The sequence below is a fragment of the Heterocephalus glaber genome, unplaced genomic scaffold, assembly GCF_053883595.1.
Source record: "Heterocephalus glaber isolate CG9 unplaced genomic scaffold, H.glaber_assembly_v1.0 deba00000809, whole genome shotgun sequence".
Lineage (NCBI taxonomy): Eukaryota > Metazoa > Chordata > Mammalia > Rodentia > Bathyergidae > Heterocephalus > Heterocephalus glaber.
This window is the reverse complement of record NW_028258163.1, coordinates 2107830-2124544: the sequence shown is the minus strand read 5'-3', so window position 1 is coordinate 2124544 and position 16715 is coordinate 2107830. Positions and strand designations below refer to the sequence as shown.

The window sequence follows — 16715 nt, the reverse complement described above, 5'->3', positions numbered from 1 at the left end:
AGAAAAATTACTTTAAAATTGTAAGGGAACATGAGAAATCAATCCAGCAACTGCTAGACGATGCAAACAAGAATAACATAAGACTGATTGGAGTCAATGAAGAAACAGGACAGAGTGCAGATGACATAAAAAAACTGTTCACAGAAGTGATGGCAGAAAACTTCCCAAGGAGGGGAAAAGAACTTGACATACAGATAAGTGAGGCATATAGGACTCCAGCTAGCCTTGATCAAAAAAAATCTACACATAGGCATATAATAGTTAAGATTCCAGAAAACCAATAGAAGAACAAAGCTCTACACGCAGTGAGAGAAAAGAAACAAATCACATACAAAGGAAAATCCATCAGAATCACAGCAGACTTCTCAACGCAAACCCTCAAAGCAAGAAGAGCTTGGAGTGACGTATTATAAGCCCTAAAGGAAAACAGCCTCCAACACAGACTGGTGTACCCTGCAAAACTATCTTTCAAAATGGATGGAGAAATAAGATACTTTCATGATAAAGAGCACCTTAGGAACTTCATGAATATCAAACCAGCACTCCAAAACATTTTAGACAATAACCTAGGAAAAGACAATGAGGATCACAACCCCAGGAAACCCAGCAGAATGAATCCAATGGGCACGACAAGAAATTAAATGTAAAGGGGGAGAATCCAACAAAAAGAAGTCATGACAATGATAAGTCAGTATGTATCAGTTATAACCATCAATGTTAATGGTCTCAACTCACCAATCAAAAGAAACAGACTGGCAGAATGGGTCAAGAAGCAAAATCCAGGTCATTTTTGCTGCCCAGACACAGAGCGAGAGGGTGAGAGAGCCGGAGACATTATCCGCTTTCATCCGTCACGCGAGACCCTGCCAGAGCCGCTGCTGCTATGGATGATCGGGAGGATCTGGTGTACCAGGCGAAGCTGGCAGAGCAGGCTGAGCGATACAATGAAATGGTTGAATCAATGAAGAAAGTAGCAGGAACGGATGTGGAGCTGACAGTTGAAGAAAGAAGCCTCCTATCTGTTGCATATAAAAATGTGACTGGAGCTAGAAGAGCCTCCTGGAGAATAATCAGCAGCACTGAACAGAAAGAAGAAAACAAGGGAGGAGAAGACAAACTAAAAATGATTCGAGAATATCAGCAAATGGTTGAGACTGAGCTAAAGTTAATCTGTTGTGACATTCTGGATGTACTGGACAAGCACCTCATTCCAGCAGCTAATACTGGCGAGTCCAAGGTTTTCTATTATAAAATGAAAGGGGACTACCACAGGTATCTGGCTGAATTTGCCACAGGAAATGACAGAAAGGAGGGTGCAGAGAACAGCTTAGTGGCTTATAAAGCTGCTAGTGATACTGCAATGACAGAACTTCCACCAACGCATTCCATTCGTTTAGGTCTTGCTCCCAACTTTTCCATATTCTACTATGAAATTCTTAATTCCCCTGACCGTGCCGGCAGGTTGGCAAAAGCAGCTTTTGATGTTGCAATTGCAGAACTGGATACGCTGAGTGAAGAAAGCTATAAGGACTCTACACTTATCATGCAATTGTTACGTGATAATCTGACACTATGGACTTCAGACATGCAGGGTGATGGTGAAGAGCAGAATAAAGAAGCGCTGGCTGCAGGATGTGGAAGATGAAAATCAGTGAGACATAAAAGCCAACAACAGAAACCATCTCTGAGCACCCTACTCCTCCCCATCCCACCCCTTGGAGATTCCCCACTGTCACTGAGAACCACCAAATCTGACTTTCACATTTGTCTCAGAATTTAGGTTCCTGCCCTGTTGGGTTTTTTTTTTTTTAACAGTTTTCAAAAGTTTTTAAAGGCAAGAGTGAATTTCTGTGGATTTTACTGGTCCCAGCTTTTAGGTTCTTTAAGACACTAACAGGACTGCATAGACGCTTTTTCAGCATTACTGTATTGTCTGCGGGCCAGATGTAGCAAGATCACCATCAGAAATGGAAATTACACTTGAAAGCCATTAGACTTCTAGGTGATGCATCTAAGAGAGAGAGGGATCACACTGTAGAAACATATGTGGTATCATTTTTCCCTTTTCTAACTGTTTAAATTATATTTTATACCAATGTTTAAACTTAATTGGGTGTTAGCTTGAGGTGGTTAAAGGTTATTTTGGGGGGAGTTTGTTCCAATGGTTTTGTCGTAGAAAGTGTTTCAAACTCTGCTGAAATGTTGCTAAAAAGCATGCTGCTGGTAACAGTTCAACAATCTGTGGCTGCTCATTCTTGCCTACTTTACTCTCCCTCTGAAGCAGGTTAGCATTGAAGGTGGTATGGAAAAGTCTGCATGCGTGTTCAGTTCTTTGTTTCTTTTTCCCCTCCCTCTGCTCCCCCACCCCTTTCGCTGGCTCACCCTCTTTTGTTCAGTATGTCTAACTTGAACCTAATTTGTACTACTGGATATCTGACTGGAGCCACAGATACAGAATCTGTATTGTTCTTACTGAAACACAGCATGGAGTTAACATTAAACTTAAAACAAACCTAAATTTAAAAAAAAAAAGAAGCAAAATCCAACAATATCATGAATACAAGAAACATATTTAATTCAAAAAGAAACTCATAGACTGAAAGTTAAAGGGTGGAAAACAATACTCCATGAGACAGGAACCAAAAAAAACCCAAAAAACAGGAGTACCTATCTTCTTTGCAGATCAAGTGGATTTCAAACCAACACTGATTAAGAGAGACAAAGAAGGACACTACATCCTTGTAAAGGGAACAATCCAACAGGAAGTGATGACAATCATAAGTATATATGCACCAAATGCTAGTGCACCCAACTATATAAAACAAATACTAACGAACATGAAAAGTCATATATACACTAATAAAATAGTAGTGGGGGATCTCAATACGCCACTGGCACAAATAGATAGATCAACTAGACAGAAAATAACTAATGAAATACTAGAACTCAATCAAACTCTTGAACAAATGAACTTAACAGATGGTTACAGAATGTTCCACCCCACAAAATCAGAATACACATTCTTTTCAGCTGCACACAGGTTGTTCTCCAAAATAGACCACATACTTGTTCATAGAACATGTTTAAAGTAAGTCAAGGGAACTGAAGTTATCCCTTGTATATTATCAGACCATAGTGCCATGAAATTGGAGATCAACAGCAAAAGGAACCACAAGAATTTCATAAACACGTGGAAATTGAACAGCACACTTCTGAATAACCAATGGGTCACAGAGGACATTAAAGAAGAAATCAGACAGTTCCTTCAATTAAATGACAATGACAATACAACATATCGGAATCTATGGGACACAATGAAAGCAGTCTTACAAGGGAAATTCACAGCAGTGAATACTCATATTAGGAAAACAGGGTGAGCCCAATTAAACAACCTCATGCTGAACCTCAAGCTTCTAGAAAAAGAAGAGCAGGACAAACCCAAAACTCACACAAGGGAGGAAATTATAAAGATCAGAGCAGAAATCAATGCAATGGAGACTAAGAGAACACCACAAAAAATCAATGAAGCCAAGAGTTGGTTCTTCAAAAGAATAAACAAAATTGACAAACCCTTAGCCAACCTTGTCAGAAAAAGGAAAGAAAAGGCCCAAATCCATGCAATTAGGAATGAAAAGGGTGAAATGACAACAGACCCAGCAAAAATCCAGAGGATCATCAATACCTACTTCCAGAACCTATACGCCAATAAGATGGACAACACAGAAGAAATGGACAGATTCCTAGATACATATGAATTACCAAAGTTGAATGAAGAAGACCTAAAAATTCTGAACAACCCAATATCAACCAATGAAATTGAAAATGTAATTTAAAACTTACCAACTAAGAAAAGCCCAAGTCCTGATGGCTTCATTGCTGAATTCTACAAGACATTTAGAGAGGAACTACTGCCACTACTGTTTAAACTCTTCAATGAAATTGAAAGGGAAGCAATAGTCCTGAATTCATTCCTGGAAACAAGCATCACCTTGATCCCCAAAGCAGAGAAAGACTCAAATGAAAAGGAGAACTATAGGCCAATCTCACTAATGAACACAGATGCAAAAATCTTTAATAAGATAATAGCAAACAGAATGCAGAAGATCATCAAGAAGGTGATACACCCTGACGAAGTGGGATTCATCCCAGGGATGCAGGGATGGTTCAAGATACGAAAATCAATCAATGTAATACACTGTATCAATAGAGCCAAGGACAAAAACCATGCGATCATCTCAATAGATGCAGAAAAAGCATTTGACAAAATCCAACACGCATTTATGATAAAAACTCTACAAAAAATTGGAATAGATGATCTCTACCTCAACCTGATAAAAGCCATCTATGAAAAATCAACAGCCCATATCATACTAAATGGTCAAAAACTGAAATCCTTCACACTCAAATCAGGAACAAGACAAGGATGTCCACTATCACCACTCCTCTTCAATATAGTTTTGGAAACATTACCCACAGCCATTAGACAAGAGAAAGAAATGGAATAAAGACAGGAAATGAAAAAGTCAAATTGTCATTATTTTCAGATGACATGATACTCTATATAGAACACTCCAAGAACTCCACCAAATGTCTTATAGACTTAAAAACCAAATTCAGTAGAGTAGCTGGATACAAGGTCAACACACAAAAATAAACAGCTTTCCTCTACACCAATGACAGACTCACTGAGAGAGAAATAGGGAAAATAATTCCTTTCACAATAGCATCTAAGAAACTGAAATACCTAGGAATCAACTTAAGAAATCAAAGACCTCTTCTCTGAAAACTATAGCACTCTGAAAATTGAAGGTGATATCAGAAAATGGAAAGACATTCCCTGTTCCTGGGTAGGAAGGATTAATATAGTGAAAATGGCCATACTTCCAAAACTGCTATATAGATTCAATGCAATCCGAACTGAAATCCCAGCAGCATACTTCACACACCTTGAGAAAACAATCCAAAAATTCATTTGGAGCAACAAGAGACCCAGAATAGCAAAAGCAATTCTAGGTAACAGAGACATGGCAAGGGGTATCACAATCCCCAACCTGCAACTATACTACAAAGCTACTGTGATAAAAACAGCATGGTACTGGCAAAGAAACAGACCTGAGGACGAGTGGAACAGATTAGGAGATGCAGAAACAACGCCAGACACACTCAGCCATCTCATCTTCGACAAAGGAGCCAAACACCCTCACTGGAGGAAAGATAGCCTCTTTAATAAATGGTGCTGGAAAAATTGGGCTTCAACTTGCCAAAGATTAAAACTAGACCTATATCTCTCACCATGCACTAAACTAAAATCAAAATGGATTAAAGATCTAAATATTAAAATAGAAACTCTGAACCAGTTGGAACAGAGGTTAGGTAGAACCCTTGAAGACATCAGTGTAGGAAAAGATTTTATGAACAAAACCTCAGTTGCTCGTGAACTAGCACAATCAACAAATGGGATCTCTTCTTATTAAAAGGCTTCTGCACAGCAAGAGAAACCACCAACAGTGTGAAGAGACAACCCACAATGTGGGAAAAAATCTTCACCTGCTCTTCCTCAGACAAAGGTCTACTATCTCGAATCTATAAAGAACTTAAAAAGATCAGACCTCCTAAATTTAAAGACCTAATCTGAAAATGGGCATCTGAAATGAACAGACATTTCTCACACAAAGAAGTAGAAATGGCAAATAAATGCGTGAAAAAATGTTCAACATCACTGGTCATTTGAGAGATGCAAATGAAAACAACGCTGAGATTCCACTTCACTCCAGAAAGAATGGCTGCTGTCATGAAATCAACCAATAACAAATGCTGGCGGGGCTGTGGGGAAAGAGGAACCCTGCTCCACTGCTGGTGGGAGTGCAGACTGGTGCAACCACTGTGGAAATCAGTATGGAGATACCTCAAAGAACTAGGACTGGAAGTCCCATTTGACCCTGCTATTCCACTGCTGGGGATCTTCCCCCATGGAATTAAAAGAATCATACCACAGTGATATATGTGCGCCCATGTTCATAGCAGCACAGTTTGTAATAGAGAAAACTTGGAAACAGCCCAAATGCCCATCAACTGGAGACTGGATAAAGAAAATGTGTTTTTTTCATAAAATGGAGGACTACTCCGCCATAAACAATGAGAAATTAGAGACATTTATAGCTAAGTGGATGCACATTGAGGCAATACTCTTAAGTGAAATAAATAGAACACACGTTTTAATACCAAATAGTTTCTCTGCAGTGAGAAACTGAATGTGTAAATAAGGCCTAAAAGGTATAATAGAGAATGTGAAATAGGAAGAAAAGTGGCAAAGGGGAAGGGGAAGTGGGAAGGGTAAGGGAAAGGAAAGAAGGGAATTGAATCACTGTGAGAAAATGAAAACAATGGAAACAAAGTGTTTGTAAATAGGGAGGGATGGAGGGGTTGAAGGGAGGGCAGGGGAAGGGGGAAAAATAAGAACCAAGAGAGACTATGTAAAGGTGCAAATTTCCAGTGATGAATGTCATTATATTGTATACCTAAAATGTACCAATAAAATAAAAAAAGAAAGAAGTAAAATTTTTAAAAAAAGAAAAAGGGCTGGGGTTTAGCTCAGTGGCACCAGGCCTACCTCGCAAGCGCAAGGTCCTGAGTTCGATCACTGGTACCAAAAAAAAAAAACTGTGAAAAAAAGAAGGGAAAAAAAGAAAAAATAAATAATTTAAAATAAAGGTAAGAAGACAGGAAACCAGGAGTCATTTTCTGGAGATGGCAGAGGGGATAAATGGGAGAAGGACATAACAGTATTGAATTTGATTAAGATATATTAAGTGCATATATTAACTTCTCAAAATTCCATCATCATGTAATACCAACATGCACTCATAAAAAAACAACAAAAACTCAGTAAGAAAATAAACAACCTGATTAAAAAATGGGCCAAAGACTTTGACAACTCATCTACGCTATACAGATGGCAAATAAAACATAGGAAAAAATGCTCAACATCAGGTCATCAAGGAAATGCTAATCAACACAATAAAGAGATCTCATTATGTGCCTATCAGGTAAACAAAATCCAGAACAAATGTTGCTGAGGATGCAGAGCAGGAACTCTAACTCACTGCTGACTGGGATTCAAAATGGTACATATACTTGGGAAAACAGTGTGGCAGTTGTTCACAAAACTCAACATACTCTCTTTTATCTAATCTGGCAATGATGCTCCTTAGTATTTATCCAAAGAAGCTGAAAACTTAAGTCCACACCAAAACCTATAGGTGACCATTTACAGCAGCTTTTAACACAACTGCCTTCAGTAGTTGAATGTATAAACTCATACATTTAGACAATGGAATATTATTCAAAGACAAAAAGAAATGAACTATCAAGCCATAAATAGATGTGGAGAAACCTTAAATGAATATCACTACATGAACAAAGCTAATACTGTATGATTGCAACTACAGGAACATGACATTCTGGAGAAAGCAAAACTATGAACACAGTAAAAGGATTAGTAGTAGTTGTCAGGGGCAAGCAGGTAAAGAGACAAACAGAAAAAGCACAGAGGATTTTTAAGAGAGTGGAGAAATACGTGTGTATTTTATGTATAGGTGCTATAGAATTATTAGTGATCAGATTTGAAGTCAAAGGACAGAAATTTTTACCTCTTAAAATAGCACTGAAAATAAAACCATACAGTACTTATTTAAAAAAAAAAGTGATAACATAAGAGACCATTAAAATGGAGAAGTAATAGCTACGAGGTGTGATCAAAAAATACAGTGAAGTTATTTGTATATGGGCTGCCGAAGTGAGCACTACAGTGAAGTTGTTTGGTGCAATTTGCTTGTGAGCTATGATTGACAAGGTGTGTTTTAAAGTGTGCCATAAAACATGGATCATGACAACTTGTTTCACTGGATATGCACCACAGTGCTGCTTCGGATGCTAGCTTAAAAGTGTCATCACTAGAGATAAAATTTGGGTCTGTGGTTATGATCCTGATCCAAGGTTCAGAGTTCTCAATGGAAGTCACCCAGTTCTCATCATGGGAATATAGCACCTCCATCAAGATCCAACATCAAGGTAATGTTGATTGTGTTTCTCACCTTGATGCAACTGTTTCAGCTAAGTTTGTACCAGGAGAACTCTGATTACTGTAACAACTTATTATTTAAGAAATGATGTGCATAGAAAATGGCCCGAGAAACATGCAGTTTCATGATCTATCACACATTACTTCTATTATAGGAAACTGCAAAGAAAAAAAAAGTCAGGGATGGTGGCACACACCTGCAATCCCAGCACTCTGGAGGCTGAGACGGGAATATTGCTGTGAGTTCGAGACCAGCCTGGTCTCCACAGTGAGACCGTGTCTAAAAAAAAAAAAAAAAAATGACAGTGTGTCCTCATCCACCTTATTTATTCAATCTAGCACTGTGCAACCTCTGGCTCTTCCCCAAAGTAAAAATGACCATGAAAGGTAAATGTTTTGAAATGACGCAGGACATCAAGGCAGCCATATCAGCGTAAAGACACAAAAGAGGACTTAGAACTGCTTCAGAAAGTGGTAAGAACAATGGGATGAGTGTTGTTTGAAGTGAGGGGGGTATTTTGAGCAAGTTAATCAATGTGTCTTTTACTATAATAAATTTTTAAAACTTAAACATTCATCATATTTTTCAATCATACCACATAGATAGGCTATCACTATAAAACATTTGCTTAAAATGGTTTAAGGCTAGCCTGGACTAAATAATAAGACACTGTCTCAAAAAACAAACAAAAACCTGGTGTGGTGGCACACACCTATAGTCCCAGCACTGAGGCAGGAGGATTGCCATGAGTTCGAGGGCAGGCCGGGCTATATACTATATAGTAAGTTCAAGGCCAGCTTGAACTACGTAACGAGACCCTGTCTCAAGAAAAAAAAAAAAAAAAAAAGGAACTCCACAGTCTAGGGAAGCATTTAACCCCTTTGCACAAAGTTTCAAATACAAATATATTTTTTAAAAAAATAAGAAAGAGAGAAATAAATGGTTATAGAGAGATGTATCTTTGAACAATGATGTTATGAAACAAAAAAGTGTAGTAAGTTTTATGGCTTTACTTATTAGGACACTTTAGAGAAAATAAATGGATTAGGTTACAAGTGACTAAAATTTTCAAATACATTTTAAAATCCAAGTAAAGTAGAAGAGTCTAGCTTGATTCAACAACAAATTGCAGTCCTCAACCTACATATTTCAGAGTAACATGGAGAAGAAAATATGGAATAAATCAGTAAAGGGTTCACATGTTAGGGCCAGTGAGAGAGGAAGACAGTAGTAATGAAAACTTTCAGGCTCTGAGGAAATCTAGGATTAAGAGCAGGAAAGACTACGAGAAAGATAACCGGGAACTAGGGAATCTAAAAAAGGCAGTGTGTGAATTTTGAAAAGGAGGATTGATTAAAAGAGCAAAATTTAGGGTTCAGGCTAACATCATCATAAAATATCTTTTTATTTCATAGAGAAACAAATTCTTATACCAGCTTTCAAAAATTTAACACCCATTTAAAACCAACTAATGGTATAATGGGCTAGTTTCTAATCCTATACACCTCTGCCTTACAAACTCAGCTTTTCATTGGGGTCACCTGGTATTAAGTCATTGTGGTACCCAGAAAGCATGAACAGCTCACTTGTATAAAGATGTTCTCAAGAGTCCTGATTCCAGTGTACTCAAAGAAGAGAAGGAATGAAGAAAAACAGGAAGTTAGGAGAGGAAAGGGGAGAAAATTGTTGCTGAAGTTGTTAAAAGGCACAAGTATGCAGAAGATGTGAGTTAGAAAGCCAAGAGAAGAGAGTCAAAAATTACCTCACTGAAATATGGTCTAGAAGATTAAAAAACCTATACAAGGGCTGGGGATTTAGCTCAGTGGTTTCGCCACCTGCTGAGCAACCGCAAGGAATGGAGTTCAATCCCCGGTAGCAAAAAAAACCCAAAACATCTATTCATTTTGGAAAGGGATTCTGAGGAATAGGGTATCATAATACCTACTCCATTCAAATACAAAAATCATTTTAGGCAATAAAATGAGAAAAGGAAATAAGACTAACATCCAACAGTCTCCATTCATAAAAGACACTACACTGATCTTTAAACATTACCACACAGAATCCTGCATAAATCATGGTCAAAATTGACAGCAGGAACTCCTGAAAGGGTTGCAGAACTGTCTCCTGACTCATCAGAGAATCTCCAAGGGGCCAAGCAGAAGAAAGCTAAATGAAGTGAGCTGACACACTGTGAGTATATGTGTGCAATGGGAGGAGGCAGCTGCAGTTGCAGCTTTTGATGTCCTCTGCATCACTAAGTTGGGAGCAACTCCAGATAAATGGGGAAAAGGAGAAAGGTGAGATAACAAAGAGCCACTGCTATGGCTTGTGTCTGTCTACATGTCCCTCCAGAGCCTCATATGGTCATGGTGGGGTTTTTCTTCGGAGGTGGCTGGATCTGTGGGGTGTGTGATGCAGGGTGAAGGGTGCCCTATCCTCGGTGAGGGTGGCATCACCCAAAGTGCAGACAGTCTGGGTGAAATATAAAGGCAGGCTGGGTTGCTGCTGTTGCTGCTCACTGTCTTTGCTGCCTCCTGCCTGCTCTGCGACGCCCTTCTGCCATGCCGCCTGCTTTGGAGCCAGCAGACTACGAAACCTCTACAAACTGTGAGCCAAATAAATCTTTCCTCCTCTAACTTTGGGTGTTGGGTATTTTGTCTCAGCAGTGAGAAAAGTAACTAAGACAGCCACCTTTTTCTCTATTCTTCTTTCTCCAATTCTTTATTTTTCTAGTAGTGACGTCTCCCTGATTTACCAGGCTGTGGAAAAGCTAAGTTTAAACTAAAAATTACCATTAAGCTATTATAATTTTATTAGCATCATGCTGTAATCAGGTGAACCAACTGGGAGAGAAACTTGCATAACTGTAAAGCTTAGGGCAAAGGACAATAATGCCTATTTAGTTTTGATTTGAGTCAAACATTTTAATCTTAATAATACCACATATCATTAAACAGATTACAAAGATGAATACAAGCTAGCAATGTATTCAGGGTTATATGAGACTGGACTGACATTAGAAAAAAATTACTTGACAGTGTAATATAGTAAGTCCCCAATATACGAAGAGTTCCGTTCCCGGAGAACAATCCTAAGTCAGATTCATTCATAGTCCGACCAAGTGAGTCTTCTATGTCTCTGACACAAATGTACAATGTATATCGCTTTGCGCTTCCTAGCAGTCCCCTCCACATCACCACTGCGTTTCCTCTCGCTTCCAGACATCCCAGGCTCTGACTCAGCACTGTACTGCTGTACACTATCACACTGTACAGCGAGCACACAGCAGCACAGCTCTGACGATGTCCAGCAGACTTGTTCGCATCTACAAATGTTCGTACTTCGAGGTCTGTTCCTGTCAAAGTTTGCGACTGGAATGCTCATAAGCTGAGGACTAACTATAAAAATATAGGGACCAGAGTACTAAATAGACTTCAAAAATGAAAACAAACCACAAATAATTATCCTGTGAAATTGAAATCAATGAGGACCCATAATGATAGTATTATTTTTAACTCATCCTACAGTATGATTTGAAAGCAACTTTCTTAAAGTGATTCAAGAATGTTTAACATCCAAAGACATGAGTGGGAACATCTCAAAGGTACATTATGCCTATTTAATTTTTTTTAAATGGCAGATTTTACCATAGCAGATTTAAGATTTGTTTTCTTGGTACATGTTTCTAATACAGAATAGTGATGTTCACTAGGACATTTTCTAAATCAGCAGAGTGGTTCTGCTAATTGATCTTCACTCAACCCTAATAACCATGAAAAGCAATTCTCAAAGTCCAATGAATCTCAGCAATCACACACTGATATTATTACTAACTAGTGATGAAATTTTCAAGAAAAAAATGCTTAGCATATTTATATCTATCTAATACCAGAGTATTCAATAAGCAGAAAATGTAATTCAGGCTTAAGAAGACAAAAATAAATTAGCATGCAAATTATAAATTGCACAAATCAGCTTACCTTGTAATTTTTTCAAAACAGCAACCTCCATTTTCAGAACTTGCTTTGGTTGTTGAGCTGATTCCACCTTCAGTGCGACATTTTCCCTGGTGAGCATGTCCAAGGCATCGTAAATTTCTCCAAAGCCCCCACCCCCAATCTTTCTCAACTGCACAGAAAATAAGAACACACTCAAAATTATGAGAAGATTCTACATGAGAATCAATCAACTTCTCACATTTAGAAAATAACATGATTTTACTATCCTTGTTTTTCTCAGTACTGGAGATCAAATCAAGGTGCACTGTACCACTAAGCTGCCTCCTCAGCCCTTGTTTGTTCTGTTTTGCTTTTTGGTAGGCGGAGGAACTCAGGACCTTGCCCTTGCCAGGCAGGCGCTGTGTCGCTGAGCTCAATCCCTGGCCCTCCATTTGTTTATTTTTGAGACAGGGTCTTACTAAACTGCCAAGGTGGGACTCAAATTTGCAATCCTCCTGCTGGGATTATAGGCATGAGTCATTAAATTCAGCTTGTTATTCCTATTTTATAATAAAATATTTCAGGAGCCAGACATGGTGGCGCACGCCTGTAATCCCAGCACTCAGGATGCTGAGGCAGGAGGATCACTGCAAGTTCAAGGCCAGCCTGGGCTACATAGTGAGTTCAAGGCCAGCCTGAACTGCATAGTGAGACCTTGTCTCAAAAAACCAAATAAAACAAATAAATAAAATATTTCAACATTGTTAAATTAACTGTATATATGGCAAGAAGAAAACAAATGTCTGGAAGTAACATCAAATTTTTCCCACGTCTATCCCTAAAAAGTAATGAAATTATTTTAGTCATATGCAAATTTAAAATGTAGTCTACAGTACAGCATGTAAAGGTACAAGATCCCAATGATGAATATAACTGTATTTTATACCTAAAATGTACCAATAAACTTAATGGAAAAAAAAAGATATTTTCACTTGAATACCTGCCTCCAGACAAATAGGACATATCATATTTTGAATATTTTTAGCATAAAACTAAGGAATCAATGAAAAATAAAAATAATACATATAAATTTAACTATTTAGATTCATGTAACAGATTTTATGTTAATTCAGAAAACCATTTAAACTTGTGGCACGACCTACAGGCTGCCTTTGCATCCTAAACTAGAAACTTCTTTTTAAAATTGGCCTCAAACCATCATCAGTTAACTATAACAAAAGAGAAATAGAAAGTCCCAACAAATGTATTTAAATGTAATTAGAGTAGCACATATGCTTGACCCCTTAGTGATATGAATAATCAAACAAGTTTAAAAGATTAACAGGGCAGTATAAAGCAGAGAGGATAAAGACAGAATCTGTTAAGCAGATGATACCATTTTAATGTTCATCAAGGCAAACAGAAATGGCCAGGACACAACATAGGGACATTTATTGTATCACTGATTTTATCATGTTGTCTGAAGGAATAAAATGTCGGACATTAGACAGTTCATGGTACCATATGATGGTACAGTTCTGGGTACTATAATGACTTTCAGTCTTTTTTAATGTGCTTGGTAGTGTTCTTTAAGGAACATACAATCTTTCTCTTGCCCCCTTTAAGTGTACTGTTCAATTTCATGTGTGAATTATCTATCCTTCTAAATTCTGATTAAATAATCAAGTCATTGTTTAAAAAAATGTAGTCAACATCAGAAATGTCACACACACACACACATGCAAAAATATAGTATCTGAAAGAATAACTTCACACAAATGTCACTCAAACCAGATTTGATGTTTTCTTTCTTCTGTTTTTGAGACAGGGTCTCACTATGTAGTTTAGGCTGGCCTTGAACTCATGGTGATCCTCTTGCCTCAACCTCCTGAGTGCTGGGATTACAGCCATGCACGTTGTTTCCATTCTAAAACAGTTATTGGTAGACTTTTTAAACTGTGGACTCTTTTGCCAACTGAACTCATCTCTACAACCAATCTGGCTATGTGGGTGGGGAAGGTAAGCAGCCAGCACCCTGCCCTCTCACCAGGTGCTCTCCTCTCTAAGGAAACCAACAGGCTCCACAGAACAGGAAGAAAGCTGCTCTGAATTACTCCAGACCTCACTGCACATCACACACTGAAGAAAGACTGAGCTGTAATCACTTTAAGTGCTTTCATGAAACACTTAATATTCTTCCTGTTAAAATGTGAGTTTAACTGGGGAACATCAGGATCTCTGACTATCATGAGCAAGTTCTGAACAGCTAGTAACAACAGCACCTGGGTGATACGCTACGAGCAAGATGCTGTAAGAAATCATTTTTATTTTCTTTGGCTGGTTGGTTGGTTTTTATTTTGAGACAGAGTCTTGCTAAGACACTAAATTACCCAGGCCGGGCTCAAAATTAAGATCCTCTTGCCTCAGCCTCTAAGTAATGGGACTAAAGCGTACGCCATCATAAGCTGCAAAAAATCGGTTTTATTCCCTTTCCTGAAACTAGGTCATCTTCATTTCATTATATTCTCAAACTCACAGAGTGTGGTAAGATGCAGGAAGTCATTAGCAGAGGAAAGGGCTCCTAAGCCCTAACCTACCCAGAGACCCCAACCCATGTCTTACTTCTCCCCTGGAAGCTCACTGATTACCACATCCAGGCTGAGTTGTCATCTAAAATTTATCTGGGAATTATCTATTTAATCACTCAATCAATCACTTTTATCAGGGCATACCTCAGATATCACTTACATCATTCTACTGATTTTTAACTCATGTTCCTTAATTTTCATGTCCTATTCCACTAGAGTAAGCATCTTCAAAGACAGGGCCACCTGTCTTATTTATGTCCTCACAACATTTGGCAAAATGCTAATTATATAATTTTTGCTTCACTTTAATTGAACTCATGGTGATCATCTTGCCTCAGCCTCTTAAGTGTTAGGATTACAGGCATGCATGTTGTTTCCATTCTAAAACAGTTATTGGCATATGTGTAGGCCATAACTGCTCTTTATTTTTGTTTGGTAAAGGGAATACTATGAGGAACTACAGAATGAACCTGGGATTAGTAAATAAATTCCAAAACTATTCAGTTAAGTATATTGGTTTTTGATAGGTCGTAAAGGGTTAAGATTGTTTTCCCCCTCTTCCTAGCTTCCTAGCACTGGGGATCCAGCCCAGGGCTTGCATATGCTAGGCAAGAACTCTACTACTGAGCTACAGCCCCAGTCCTTTTTATTTCTGAGACAGAATTTCACTGACGTGCTCAAGCTGGCTGTGAATTTGAGACCCTCTTGCCTCAGTCTCCCAAACAGCTGGGATTACAGGTGTGCACCACTATGACTGGCAAAAACTCATGATGGGTACAGGGGCATGTGCCTGTAGTCCCAGCTAGTCAGAAGGCTAGAGCAGGTGAAATCACTTGAGTCCAGAAACTTGGGGCCAGACTGGACAACACAGTAAAACCTTACCTCAAAGCAAAACAGAGCCAGGTGTGGTGGTGCACACTTGCAATCCTAGAACTAGGCAGACTGAGGCAGGAGGATCCTTGTATGTTCAAGGCCAGCTTGGGCTACAGAGTGAGACTTTGTCGAAAGAGAGAGAGAGAGAGAGAAAGGAAAGAGAGAAAGAAAAATACAACATAGAAAGAAAAATACAACAAAAAACAATATTAAAATAATTGATACATACTACCAAAAGGATGTCCTTCTAATTATGGATCAATGAAAGGTGACTTACTGTCTTACTTCAAAAAAACCTTACCAAATGGCAGAATAAAACATCTAAGCTGGAGCAAATGATTTTGCTCCATAGTCTATTCTGATGCCATCTGAACAAGAGAACCATTAATTTTTTTTATTAGTTGGACAAAGCCCTAAGACATAACAAAGCTTCTTAGGCAAAGAAACACAAGCAGTTTAGTACTACAGGGTACACAGATTAAGAAATAAAGGCAAGGTTGTGGCAGCGTGTATTTTCCAATGATGGCCACCACAATATCACCATGCCCATTCTTTAACTGTGAGATGCCCTTTCTCTTGAAGAAGAAAATGTGACCTTGCTACTCACCCATCAAGAGGTAGAGTCTGATTTCCCTTCTCATTAAATCTGGGTCAATATTGTGACTGCTTTAATCAACAGAAGAACATACAGTGTGAGTTCTGAGAAGAGCACTGAACCCACCTTGCAGTTTCTGCTTCCAGGAAAGTAAGCCACCATATAAAATGTATCATCCTGGGAAGTCACAGCCTAGGAGATTCCCTAGAAAATGAGCCACTAAACTGGGGTGAGTGAGAGCACTAAAGAATCCAAAGTTCCAAATAAGGGAGCAAAGAAGCCATTTGGGAATGGTTGGAAATCCATGCAACCAATGCTACTATGCCTCAAAGGTCAGAGACAAATCACCCAGTCTGTTATCCCTAATTTCTAGTTCACAAAATGAAATGATTTTTTTAAGCCTCTGTTCTGATCTAGCTCACAGATAACAACAGATAACTTAGGCACTACTCTTAATAACTTGCATATGATTTCTCATGAAAAATGTCATTCTGGGGCTGGGGATTTAGCTCAATGGTTCTGCCACCTGCCTTGCAAGTGCAAGGTCCCGAGTTCAATCCCCAGGACCCCCCACAAAAGTCATTCTGTCTTCCAATCTGAGGGATAAGTTCCAAAAATTAATTAGCTTTAATTATGA

General features: G+C 38.5%; 1 protein-coding gene and 1 pseudogene across 29 annotated transcripts in view; one reads left to right on the top strand and one right to left on the bottom strand.

Moving 5' to 3' along the window:
• Ttbk2 (tau tubulin kinase 2) overlaps window positions 1–16715 on the bottom strand; it is a 162249-nt gene that overhangs the window by 103508 nt on the left and 42026 nt on the right. For 7 of the 29 annotated variants that reach the window (XM_087207368.1, XM_087207365.1, XM_087207376.1 and 4 more), the window contains exons 3-5: window positions 15493–15593; window positions 13814–13949; window positions 12065–12212 (exon numbers count right to left, since the gene is read on the bottom strand). The exons of 1 other annotated variant lie outside the window; for it this stretch is intronic. In XM_087207368.1, the coding sequence (XP_087063494.1) occupies window positions 12065–12212; window positions 13814–13949; window positions 15493–15593 (385 nt within the window). Of the gene's footprint in view, window positions 1–8277; window positions 8361–12064; window positions 12213–13813; window positions 13950–15492; window positions 15607–16715 lie in introns of those variants that run through there. 21 more of the 29 variants (XM_087207381.1, XM_087207383.1, XM_087207387.1 and 18 more) reach the window with 9 other exon arrangements.
• LOC101714117 (14-3-3 protein epsilon pseudogene) lies at window positions 865–1761 on the top strand (annotated as a pseudogene).